The 12,700-nt window shown below is 34.4% G+C and overlaps 1 protein-coding gene across 18 annotated transcripts in view; it reads left to right on the top strand.

Moving 5' to 3' along the window:
* The window catches only part of DZIP3 (DAZ interacting zinc finger protein 3), a 95,413-nt gene that overhangs the window by 38,635 nt on the left and 44,078 nt on the right, over positions 1-12,700 (top strand). For all 18 annotated transcript variants that reach the window (XM_026492850.4, XM_026492871.4, XM_057306562.1 and 15 more), the window contains 4 exons: positions 1,747-1,866; positions 3,693-3,794; positions 5,161-5,253; positions 6,027-6,079. In XM_026492850.4, the coding sequence (XP_026348635.1) occupies positions 1,747-1,866; positions 3,693-3,794; positions 5,161-5,253; positions 6,027-6,079 (368 nt within the window). The remainder of the gene's footprint in view (positions 1-1,746; positions 1,867-3,692; positions 3,795-5,160; positions 5,254-6,026; positions 6,080-12,700) is intronic.

Below are 12,700 nucleotides of genomic sequence, written 5' to 3'. Positions count from 1 at the left end.
TGTAGATAGAAATGGAAGAATTTGCAACGTAATTTGGAAAAAGACGCAACAATACTTGATGATATATTGTGTGCAAAGGGTGATGGAATCCGTTATGCAATGGATGACTTCAAGATTTCTGGCTTGAAGCTGAATAGATAGTGGTAGATGAGATTGGTTTAAGTCCCGTGGACCTGCTAAGTTTACTACTGTCTCCTTAACATCCATAACATCCCTTAACTTCCATAACAACCTGGCTTATAACAGGCACTCAGTAAATATGTTGAATGAATGAATGCCAAAGACTAGAGGCAAGAAATAAGGAGTACAGAACAAGGACAAAAGGATTAAAAAGGAAAAAAAAAATTAGTTAAAGTAGTTACAAATTGTAGTTAGTGTTCTAAAGAAGTCAAGGTGCAGGGGTAGAGAAAATGGAGATCACAGAGATATACACTTATATAGCTGCATATAGGCATATGTATGTGGCATATAACTGATGGGAGTGTCAGTAGATCAATATTGAACTACTAAGTTTGAGATATGTGAAACTACAGTAGTTGTATACATTCTGTGAGCCTGTTTGTTTTTTTCAGCATTTCCACTAGGCTGTTGGCTATGCTGACAGGATATACTACCTTCATACTGACAGGTCCTTAAGTGCCTCTCATTTCTCTCTCGCTTATCTTGATATTTAAAACATTTTAGTTGACCTGGTCAAAACATCTTTATTCTTCAATATCAGCCATCAATTTAAAATTCTGAATGCCGGGGCGCCTGGGTGGCACAGCGGTTAAGCGTCTGCCTTCGGCTCAGGGCGTGATCCCAGCGTTCTGGGATCGAGCCCCACATCAGGCTCCTCTGCTATGAGCCTGCTTCTTCCTCTCCCACTCCCCTTGCTTGTGTTCCCTCTCTTGCTGGCTGTCTCTATCTCTGTCGAATAAATAAATTAAATCTTTAAAAAAATAAAAAAAATAAAATTCTGAATGCCATCAAAGGGATGTTATAAATGGTGGTTAGATCTATCAAACAATCTATAGGAGCTTATTTGTTATGTTGTATATTCTCAGTATATTAGAAATACTACTATTTGGAATCTTGTAATACTCTCTCTTTAAGGGATAAGTATTAAGGACCTGGTCTAAGGACCTGTTTAATGTAGACTTGACAATGTGTTTTACCTCCATTTAATCAGCATTTGAAAATAGGAAATTGCATTCCAAGTTGTAACTCTGAACACTGGAAGCATATTTCTGTACTCTACTTCTGCCCATAATGGCAGTGAGTGGTATATTGGACCACTGCAGGAGTCCCACTGCCAACATTGTTTTCTGGGGACCAGTTCTAGCGGACCCTCCTGGGCTCCCAGTGATTTGTTGTCTGCGTGTGTATTTTACATAGAGAGAGAGAGAGAGAGAGAAGGAGAGAGAGAGAGAGCAAGTAGTTTTTAATAGGAACATGCCAGGTGCTATGCTATGAGTTAGGATGGTTAAGAGAGGTACAGCTTCAAACATAGACTTTTTTCCTTTCTCCATGTTTATGTTCAGTAAGAAATCCAGTGTTTCTAATTTAGGGCCTTCCCATATATTGTTTACTTTGAATGAAGGAAATATGCTCTGTTACTGTTTTTTAAAAAAAACATACAGTGCCTTCAAAAAGGGAGATAATCAATGGACATATTATTTAAGGTAAATTATGGGAAGCGTTGCTTCCATATTATTAGTCTTGTTACTAATAATTCATAAGATTTTTTTAATTTTTAAAATCTAGGATCTTCTTAATGATTTTATCAAGACAACGGAAAGTAATATAATGAAGCAGACCATTTGCAGTTACCTAGATTGTGAACGATCTTGTGAAGCTGACATTTTAAAGAACACCAATTATAAGGTAATATAATTATTAACTGGGTATTTTTAAAAATGAAATTATGAAATTAAACTTAGAAAAACATTACTGTTATCATGCATCAAAACATTGTTTAAGAAGAGTACTTACTTTAATTAGAGTATGCAGCTAAGAAGTTGAATATCTCAGGGTGCCTGGGTGTCTCAGTTGGTTAAACATCCAGCTGTTTATAAACATTCAGCTCAGGTCATGATCTCAAGGTTGTGAAATCAAGTCCTGGGTCCGGCTCTGCACTCAGCGGGGGGGTCTGCTGGAGATTCTCTCTCTCCCTGTGCCCCTCCCCCTGCTCGAGTGTGCACATGCACTCTCTCCGCCTCTCTCTCTGAGTATCTCTAAGAACTTATATTCATAGTGAGCAGGAATTATATATATATTCTGTGAGTCAATAAAAAATCAGTTTTGCTAGGGATTTTGTAATATTCAAATGTCTCTGTAGTTATAGTTAATGTCCCTGCAGTCATAACAGTAAAATTTATGTAAAATATTCTTAGAAATGTTATAGGTTGAGAATATTAGCATTTTACTAAGGTGAAAGTTGTTACTCTTCAAGAATTCTGTTACTAAGTAAGTGATCCGTATCTGTTGAATGGGTCTTGGGCAAGCAAATGAAACCAGCCTGGATTTGAAGAAACTCAACAAAGTATGTCATATATATAGTTCTCTCTGGATATATCAGAATAAGGCTGTGTGAATCACAAGATAGGATGAGACGTGATCATCAGTACCAATCTGACACCACTTCGATCATATAATGGAAATCCAGTTGCAAGGCATGATGAGTGAGTGGTGGGGGGAGAAATCCAAAATGTATTCATTAGGATAACACAGGTATTGAGAAGTGGGCTGGGTGAAATGGAGTGCTCAGGGTGGGGGCAAGTTGGGTCTGGTTTAGGTGACGTGGTGATATGGTCCTAAGATTTCCCAGGGAGGCTTCCAGGGTTCCAATCACATGGACAGCATGTAGCATCAGAAGATCCTGGCCACAAAATTTAGATCTTTGTCATCCAAGCAGTTTACCTATTTAAAGGAAGCAGGATTGTAGTTCCCAGGGAGTACATACTGGGAAGGACTAGAAATTTATGCCTTGGGATAATGCAGTAGCTATCTGTCATTAATATTGCAAATCAGGTCTAGCTATTGTTAATAGAGATGCCAGGGGGAAAATGGTATGAAATTGGGGCTAGAGGAAATGAGAAATGTAAAAATGGATGTGAAGAGGGGTAGACAACATGTTCCTCTAAAAAGGTCACTCACCAGATTTCTGATATTTTGTTGTATCAGATCAACAGTATATATATCAGTATATGGAAAATATTACATTGGCTTATTCCAGTTATTGCCTTTTTGTCCTAATGCTTCTGTCTTTAGTGATGTAAAATATGGACTCTGAGAAACAAACTGAGGGTTTCAGAGGGGAGGGGGGTGGGGGAATGGGATAGACTGGTGATGGGTAGTAAGGAGGGCACGTATTGCATGGTGCACTGGGTGTTATACGCAACTAATGAATCATTGAACGTTACATCAGAAATCAGGGATGTACTGTATGGTGACTAACATAATATAATAAAAAAACATTAAAAAAATGGACCTGTAAAAATGACTTACAAAGTTCTTTGATTACCAGTGATCTGTTGATAAATTTTAAATGCCATGTAAAACTCATGTAGTTATAGAATCATTTTGAAAGTCACTTAAGGTGTTCATGTTTAAATAAGTGAATAAATGAATGAGTGAGACTTATGGTAGTATTTTCTATACCTATATGAATTATTATTTCCATATCAACAGCTTGCTTTTGTCTTTTCTAGGGATTTTTTCAGTTAATGTGCAGCAAAAGCTGCTGTGTTTATTTCCATAAAATTTGTTGGAAAAAGTTCAAAAATTTAAAATATCCAGGTGAAAATGATCAGGTATTTGTTTTTCCTTCAGAACTTTATAGCATTTCTTCCTTTATCCATCCCATTTCTTCGTGTTCACATCCTTCTCTGCTTTTTTTTCCTCGCTCTATTTTTCTTTCCCTATTGTCTCTGATGTTTTTCTCCTCATTTGTTCATCATCACCATTTATTAAACACATCTTTGCAAGGGATACTCTGCTAGTTGTTTGTTTAGTGATTTCTCTCAATTTGTTCCCTTCCTTTTAGTTCATGCTCTTAAAAATAGAAATATTGTTGTGTGTATTCACATAAAGGATGTATAATCAAAGAATATAATTGCTGAACAAAAAAAATGGAAAGGACACATAATTTTAAGGATAGTTTCTATTTTAAGGGATAGAGAACAATAATAATAATAATTTTTATAGTCTTCAATCAAATATTTGTAATTATTTATATTTACCTAAGGTAATATACTAAATTATATTCTTCTGAAAGGAGAAATCCAAAGCCCAATTCTATATTGATTACTTTTTAGTGAGCTAATGGCCATAAGTTAGGTTTATACTGTTTGGTTCTAGAGTGTTTATATTGCGCAGACAACAGAAAATCTTTATAAAGCAATTGTGGCATAATAGAAAAAGGATTGTATATGGAGTTGGGTGATCTGGGTTCAAGTCCAGACTGAGGCATTTACTTTTTTTTTTTTTTACATTAGGCTGGTGATTTAACCACTCAGAGACTCGGTTGTCTAAACCATAAAGTGAGAATAGTAATACCTACTTCTTAAGATTTTTGTGAGGATTAATAGATAAAACATGAACTTGCATTGTACACAAAAATCATTGTGTGAAGTGTTATTCTCCTTTTTTTTTTTAAGTAGCGTGTGAATACTTTTCACTTTCTTTGATTGTTAGGACAATCAATATAGCTCAACCTCAGAAAAAGAAGTACACGAAAACTAAGTAACTTAACTAGGGAAAATAGCAAGTTCAGAGCCAGAGAAAGTCAACATTTTTATTTTTTTTCCCTGGAATCCTCATATATCTGATAGAAATTCAGTATTCTTTTTTACACTTGCTTAATCAGTACATTTCACTTGAAGTTGCTTTCTCTAGGGGTACTGAATACATTTTAGGCTGTTTTTTGGTACTTGAAGACTTTGAAGTAGAAATGATAAGAGAGAAAAGAGTGATCATGCATTTTAAATAGGAAATCCATTGATACATGAAATGGATTATCTTTAAACAACTCTCAAAAGTTTATTCACATCTTTTGTTTTACCATTTAGCAACATCTGCTTTTAACCTTAATCAGATTTGCACATTAGTGATTTTTTTCTATTTTATTGCTTATATTTTTTTCTATTAGTAATTTGTTTTTTCTGTTGATAACTTTAGACCTTTAGTGGGAAAAAATGTTTGAAGGAAGGATGTACAGGTGACATGGTAAGGATGCTGCAATGTGATGTACCTGGAATTGTTAAAATTTTGGTGAGTATCTTTTTCTTATTTTTCTTGCCTTCTCACTGGAATGGTATTTTCTACTTCATACAGATTTGAGAATCATAATAATGGTATTCTAGTCATATTTTTTCTCTTTGATGATGAGTAAGCTCTCTGACCTTTCTATTGCTTTGATTTTTTCAAAGTACAATTTATGTGGTCCTTAAGAATTAAAAAAATTAAAATTAAAAATAAAGACACACACAGAAGGGGAGGGAGGGAGAGAGACAAAGCTGGCAACGGCTGTACCAATGAGGAAAGTCATAAACCAAGAATGATAATCTAATTCTGTGCCATCTAAGGTTAAAAATAATTTCAGACTTTCTGAACTTCTTTTAGTCTGTGAGTATCTTCCCAAAAATATATCTGTAGAACATCACATATTATACCTGTTACATACTCAAATGGTATCCACTTAATTTTTTTTATTTAATGAAATATTTTGTTGAGTTTTCAGTATATAAATAGACCAAAATTAGAAATATGTATTATTTCTTTCTTTACGTATGTATATTTTTGTATTTCAGATTCATCATTTAAATCCTATACTGATATATAGTAGAATTGCTTTTTAAGATCAACTCTAGTTTGTTTGATTAGGATTGCTTATGGCTCACCTTGTTACTTCTGTTTTACTTGTTTTAAAGTCTCTATAGCTTCCTTCTCATTGTCTTTTTTCAAATATTAAGGGTAAGAAGTAACACTAAAGAATTTTGAAAATTGAACTACTTTAGGGCTTTTTTTTTTTCCATCACTTGCAGTTTGAAGTTGTGAGAAAGGATGAATATATAACCATTGAAAATTTAGGAGCAAGGTAAGCTTGAAATAAAATATTCTTTTTCCTGAGCATATATATATTTTTCACTTGCTGCTTTTTTCTGTTTCTGTTCACTTGTTGGAGGTCCATTAAGTTTAAAGGTAGTATTAGTTGTATGAAAAAACTGTCTTTGGTTAACATTTATTTCCCCCTCATTCGCCACTTTGTAGACATTTAAATTCTAAAATAAGAGTAAATTTTTGTGGATACTTTTCCCTTAAGTATGAAAATTATCCTTCCCTGAAAACAAAACATATTTTTCTTAAAGTTATTTAAAATTAGGTTGTTAGGATATAAAAACTTTCTCCTAGCTTTCAAAACTCATCCAGGCCAAGGTACAGTATAAGGTGGGAACTCATAGAGGTATAGAACATTATTGCTATTGAAATTAGAAATTTCAGTATAAAATGTTCTCCTAATTTATTGATTCTCTTTTCTTCTATTGCAAGTGTAAATGTCTACCATTTTTTAGTCTACCAGGATTATGGCATTGATATCTAAGACATCAGTTTTCCTTCATGAGCTAATGAAAACCCAAGTCTTCATCTCTAGCACAGGTTCCACTTCTTAAATCTAGATCTACTGGTGTACTAAATATCTTCACTTTTATTTTCCAAAAATATCTATTGTTCAGCATAGACTTGCAATCCTTCTTCACAACACTGTTCTGTAACTTTAAGTCCAGTCAATTCAGCTTCCCAAAAATATTGTAAATGCTTTCTTCCTTCTGCCCCTACATTTGCATTAAACTAAATAAAGTTATTATTTCTCACTTGGAATTCTGAAACAGTTTCTATACTGGTCTTTTTGTCTCTAGCCTTACCTTTCTTCACTTCTGTTGTTTATTTACATAGCCATCAAGAACACTTCTGAAAAATGAAAATTGAACTATTTCACTTCTCTGAGGCTTCTCATTGCTCTTAATTTAGTTCAGGCTTCTTAGGTTGGCTCTTCAGACACCTTCGTCCCTGCTGCACTCACTAGTGTCATCTCCCGTCATTCTTTTCTTACTATATATGCACCAATATACCAAGCTTTTTTTAGTCCTTCTGTATGCCATCTATTTGACCTCCAGGCCTTGCTTGGATACTCCTTTGGCTTTGCCTGATTAAAATTTTTGGAAAGCCTTTCTTACATTAGATTAGGTGTTTCTATCACATGTTCCCTTTACTTCTCCCATCAAAAAATTTACTATTGACCCTGGAACAGTGTGAGGGTTAGGGGTGCTGACCCTCCCTGCCCCCCCACAGTCAAAAATTTGCATGTAATTTTTGATTCCCCCAAAACTTAACAGGCTACTAACAGCCTGTTGTCGACTGGAAGCCTTACTGATAGCATAAGCAGCCAATTAACACATATTTTGTATATGTATTGTATACTATATTATTAAAGTAAGCTAGAGAAAAGAAAATGTTATTAAGAAAATCATAAGAAAGAGAAAATACATTTACAGTACTATACTGAATTTATAAAAAAAATGATGTATAATTTCAAACCCACGTCCAATTCAAAGGTCAACTGTACTAAGTTTTACTATACTTTCTTGGCTATCTTCTCCATTTGACTGTAACATCCTTGAAGGCAAGCACTTTATCTTGCTTACTAGTATATTCCTAGTGCATAGCATAATGCCATATGGGTGCCTGCATATAGCTGGTACTCAATAAATACATGACAGATGTAGAGGTTCTGAATTCCATTATTCTGCAGTGGGTATGTTACTTTAGTTCTGACAGTCAATTAACTTGAATATGAACTGTGAACTCTTTTCTTGAGGGTGGTGGTTCCAGTCTCAGTTCGGATCTTTTGCCTTCACCTGAGCTGCTTTGAGTCTGTTCCACACATGTGTGGTTCAGCATTCAGAGGTCTGGCTAGAAACAATTGGGGATCTCTTGACTCTTTCCCTTTTGGGATTCCCCCACTCTTCAGTAGCCATTGTTCCCTGGCTTCAATTTTCTGGTTCCTGCAGTGGAGGAGACTTTTTTTTTTTCCCACCAGGATATACCTAGCCCCAGGTTAAAAGCTGTAAGATAGGTGAACTTACTGACATTTCATCCAGCCCTCTCCTCTTTTCCCCTGAGCGTGCACCCTCTCAGCAGAGTTGGTCTTTTCTTTCTACTCTCCAGTGCCTCAGGGAGCTGCTTTTTGTAATTTGCCGACATTTTTTAGTTGTTTTCTGTGGGAGAATCCTCTGGTAACTGGATCTCAGTACCCAAATTGGAAGAGCTACTTCATGGGGTTTTATGAATGAATAAGAGGATGGTTATTTTTTTAACTTTAAAATGCTTTATTGTTATTAAAATATATATAAGGAAACACTCACAAAATATAAATGCAGAGTTTAACAGTTATTATAAAGCAAACACTCTCGTGTCCCCACCCAAGTTAATAGCATTTTGCTAGCCCTCTGGAAGCACTCACTGTTCCCGTCTCCCCCACTCCTCATCTTCTCCTTAGGTAACTGTTGTCCTGAACCTCACAGTTATCCCTTTCTTGCTCTTCTTTATAAAAGTGCCACTTATAAATGCATTTCTAAACACTGAAGTTCTTTTTATAGGTCAGGTTTTTCAAGCTACAGTTTATATACAGTAAAATTAACTCTTGAGAAACAAACATTTAAATGAGTTTCTTTGTATACAGTTGGATAACCACTACCATGATCAAGATACAGAATATTTTGATCTTCCCCAAATTTCCCCCAAATCTCTTTTGTAGTCATTACCCTCTCCCAACCTCTAAACCCGGGTAACCACTTATATGATGTCTGTTCTGATAATGTTGCCTTTTACCGACTCTCCTTTAGTAGGAGAGCCCTTTGCATCTGAACTTTTTCACTTAGCATAATGTTTTTGAGATTCATCTGTGTTATTGCATGTATCGCTAGTTTATTTTTGTCTATGGCTAAGTAGTCTTCCATTGTGTAGCTGTACCACAACTTATTTATTCATTCAACAGTTGATGACATTTGAGTTGTTTCTGGTTTGGGCTATTATGAATAAAGCCACTATAAATATTCACATATATACTCTTTTTATAGACATATGCTTTCATTTCTCTTATGCAAATTCCTAGGAGCAGGAGCACTGAGTCATATGGTATATGTTTAAGGTTAAAGAAACTGCCAAATGGTTTTCAAAGCAGCTGTACATTTTATCATTCTCACCAGCAGTATAGGAGAGTTCTAGTTTCTCTGCAGGTGTGTAATGGTATATTGTGGTTTTAATTTGCATTTGCCTAATGACTAATGAAGTTGAATATCTTTTCATGTGTTTATTTGCCACCCGTGTATCTTCTTTGGTGAATTGTGTGTTCTAATTTTTTGCCCACTTTGATGAATTATGTGTTCTAATTTTTTGCCCACTTTTTTCATTGGATTGTTTGTCTTATTTTGAGTTGTAAGATTTCTTTGTATATTCCAGATACAAGTTCTTTATCTAATATGTATTTTAAAAATATTTTATCCCAGTCCATGGCATGTCTTTTTATTTTCTAAAAGGTATCTTTCAAAAAACACAAATTAATCATTTCAGTGAGGTCTTATATTTCTTTTATTCTTAATGCTTTTTGTGTTTGAAGAAAAATATTTACCTCCAAATCAAAAGATTTTCCCCTATATTTTTTCTAGCAGTTTTTAAAGTTTGAGGTTTTACATTTAGATTTATAATCGTTTTCAAGTTAATTTTTGCATATGGTGTGACATAAGGGTCACGGTTCATTCTGTCGTATCTATATACATATATGCAATATACAGATTATATGTATTGTCCTTCTGAACTCATTTTTGTGTTCCATTCATTTATCTGTCCATTTACCAATACCTCACTATCTTCATTGGTATGGTTTTGTATTATCTTATGAAATTAGGTGGTATGAGTTCAACTTTGTTCTTATTTCTCAAAACCGTTGTTTTTCTGTTCTAGATCCTTTGCTGTTTTATAATAAATCTAAGAAATACCTTATAAAATCTTCCAAATCTTTGCTGGGATTTTGACTGAGATTATGTTGAATCTGTAGGTCAGTTTGGGAATGATTTGCATATTAACAATATTGAGGTTTCCCATCCATGAACATGGACTATAACTTCATTTAATTATATCTTCTTTGATGTCTCACAGGAATGTTGTGTAGTTTTCTGTGTACAGTCTCGTAAATATTTTGTCAGGTTGTCCCTATGTATTTGGTCTTTTATGCTGTTGCAAATGATATTTTTAAAATTTTAATTTCTAGTTATTATATAGAACTGATTTGTATAGACTGAGCATGTATCCTGTGACTTGGTATTTAATGATTCTAATACCATTTTGTAGATTCTTTGAGGTTTTCTACAGATGATCGTATCATTTCTGGCTAAAGACAACTTTGTTTCTTTTTTCCAATTTATTTTTATATTTTTTATATATATTTTTGTATTTTTCCAATTTATATATTTTTATATTTTTCCAATTATATTTTTTGTGTTTATTTTTCTTTACTGCACTGGTTAGGTCCTCTGGTACCGTGTTAAATACAAGTGGTGAGAGTAGACATCATTGCCTTTTTTAGATCTTAATGAGAAGACCACTTTTTTTTTTCCACTTAGTATGTTGTTAGCTGTAGATTATAATTGACCTTTTTTTAGGTTGAAGAAATTCTTTTGTTTTCCTAGTTTTCTGAAAATTTTGATCATGAATGGGTATTGAATTAATGCTTCTCTGCATGCATTGAGATGATCATATGGTTTTCTTCTTATTCTTTAATTTATTAATATGCTGAATTACATTCATTTATTTTGAAATGATGAGTCAAACTAAGCTTTCCTGGGATAAATAACAGTTGGTCATGATCTGTTTATTTTTTCCATATTGCTGTTTTTTTCTATAATACGTCTTAAAAATAAAAAATTTTTAAGATTTATTTATTAGCGTGTGTGGGGCGGGGGGCAGAGAGATAGTGGAAGGAGAGAATTTCGAGCAGACTCTCTGCTGAGTGTGGAGCCCAACAGGACTCAGTCCCAGGACCCTGAGATAATGACCTGAGCTGAAATAAAGAGTCGGACATTTAACCGACTGAGCCACCCAGGTGCCCCTTTCCTAGCATTTTAAAGATATAACATTATCTAAGTTTAAGGTGTACAAAATGACGATGTGATACACATATATATTGAGAAATGATTACCTCGGTAAGGTTAGTTAACTGTGTGAGGTGATAGATGTGTTAACATTTTTCATGTGTGTGTGTGATGTGAACTTTTAAGATCGACTTTCTGGGGCACCTGGGTTGCTCCAGGCAGTTAAGCATCAGACTCTTGGTTTTAGTTGGGGTTGTGATCTTGGGGTCATGAGATCAAGGCCCATGTCGGGCTCTGAGCCTAGTGTGGAGTCTGCTGGAAATTCTCTCTCTCTCCCTCTCCCTCTGCACCTCCCCCTGCTCACATGCATGCTCTCTTTCTCTCCCTAGGATAAATCAATAAAATCTTAAAAAAAAAAAAAACAAAAAACTACTGTCTTAGCAACTTTCGAGTATACAAACAGTGTTGTTAACTATAGTCACCGCGCTGTACACTGGAATTGGATCCCGTTTGTATCCTTTGACCCCCTTACTCATTTTCTCCACACCTTCATCCCTGGCAACCACCATTCCACTTTCTGTTTTTGTGAGTTTGGGGGTTTTTAGCTCCCACGTATATGTGAAATCATATAGTATTTGACTTTCTCTGTCTGGCTTATTTCACTTAGCATAATGCTCTCCAAATTATCCATAATAGACATTTAGTTTGTTTTCATGTCTTGGCTATTGTAAGTAATACTGCAGTGAACAATGGGATGTAGATGTCTCTTTAAGCTAGAGATTTCATTTCCTATGGATATATAATATATACCCGAAAGTGGGATTGGTGGATCAATTCTGTTTTTAATTTTTTGAGGACTTTCTGTACTGTTTCCCCTAGTGGCTGTATCAGTTTACATTCCCACCAGCAGTGCACAAGGGTTCCTTTTTCTCCCTATCCTGGCCAGCACTCATCATCTTTTGTGTTTTTGATAATAGCCACTCTTAACAGGTGTGAGGTGATATCTCATTGTAGTTTTGATTTGCATTTTCTGGATGATTAATGATGTTGAGCACCTTTTCATGTACCTGTTAGTCATTTTATATCTGTGGATTAATATTTGCATGGTATATCTGTGCATTTATTTACCTCAACCTGTATATGTCTGTTTTTAAAGAGAGTTTTTATAGACAGCATAGGTCTTGCTTCTTTATATCCAACTTGACAATGTCTGTCTGTTAAATTGGAATGTGTATTCCATATAAATTTGCTGTAATTATTGATATGGTTGAATTCAAATCTATCATCTTCCTGGTTGTTTTCAGTTTTCCCCATCTGTTCCTTGTGTTTTATTTCTTGGGTTTTTTCCTTTCCTTGCTTTCTTCTTTGTGATTGTTCTAAGACTTATGATATACATTTTTAACTTCTTAAAGTCCATTTTCAAATACTATATCACATAGAGTGTATGAACCTTATTATATGTTTCCTTTTCTTCCCATCTTTTGTGCTATTGTTGTCATTTGTTTTATTTATAGATATAAATTCATAATTATATTTATATGTATAATTTAATTTCTTTCTGTTTTGAACTT

Source organism: Ursus arctos, unplaced genomic scaffold (genome assembly GCF_023065955.2).
Source record: "Ursus arctos isolate Adak ecotype North America unplaced genomic scaffold, UrsArc2.0 scaffold_4, whole genome shotgun sequence".
Lineage (NCBI taxonomy): Eukaryota > Metazoa > Chordata > Mammalia > Carnivora > Ursidae > Ursus > Ursus arctos.
This window is presented reverse-complemented; position numbering and strand designations above follow the sequence as displayed.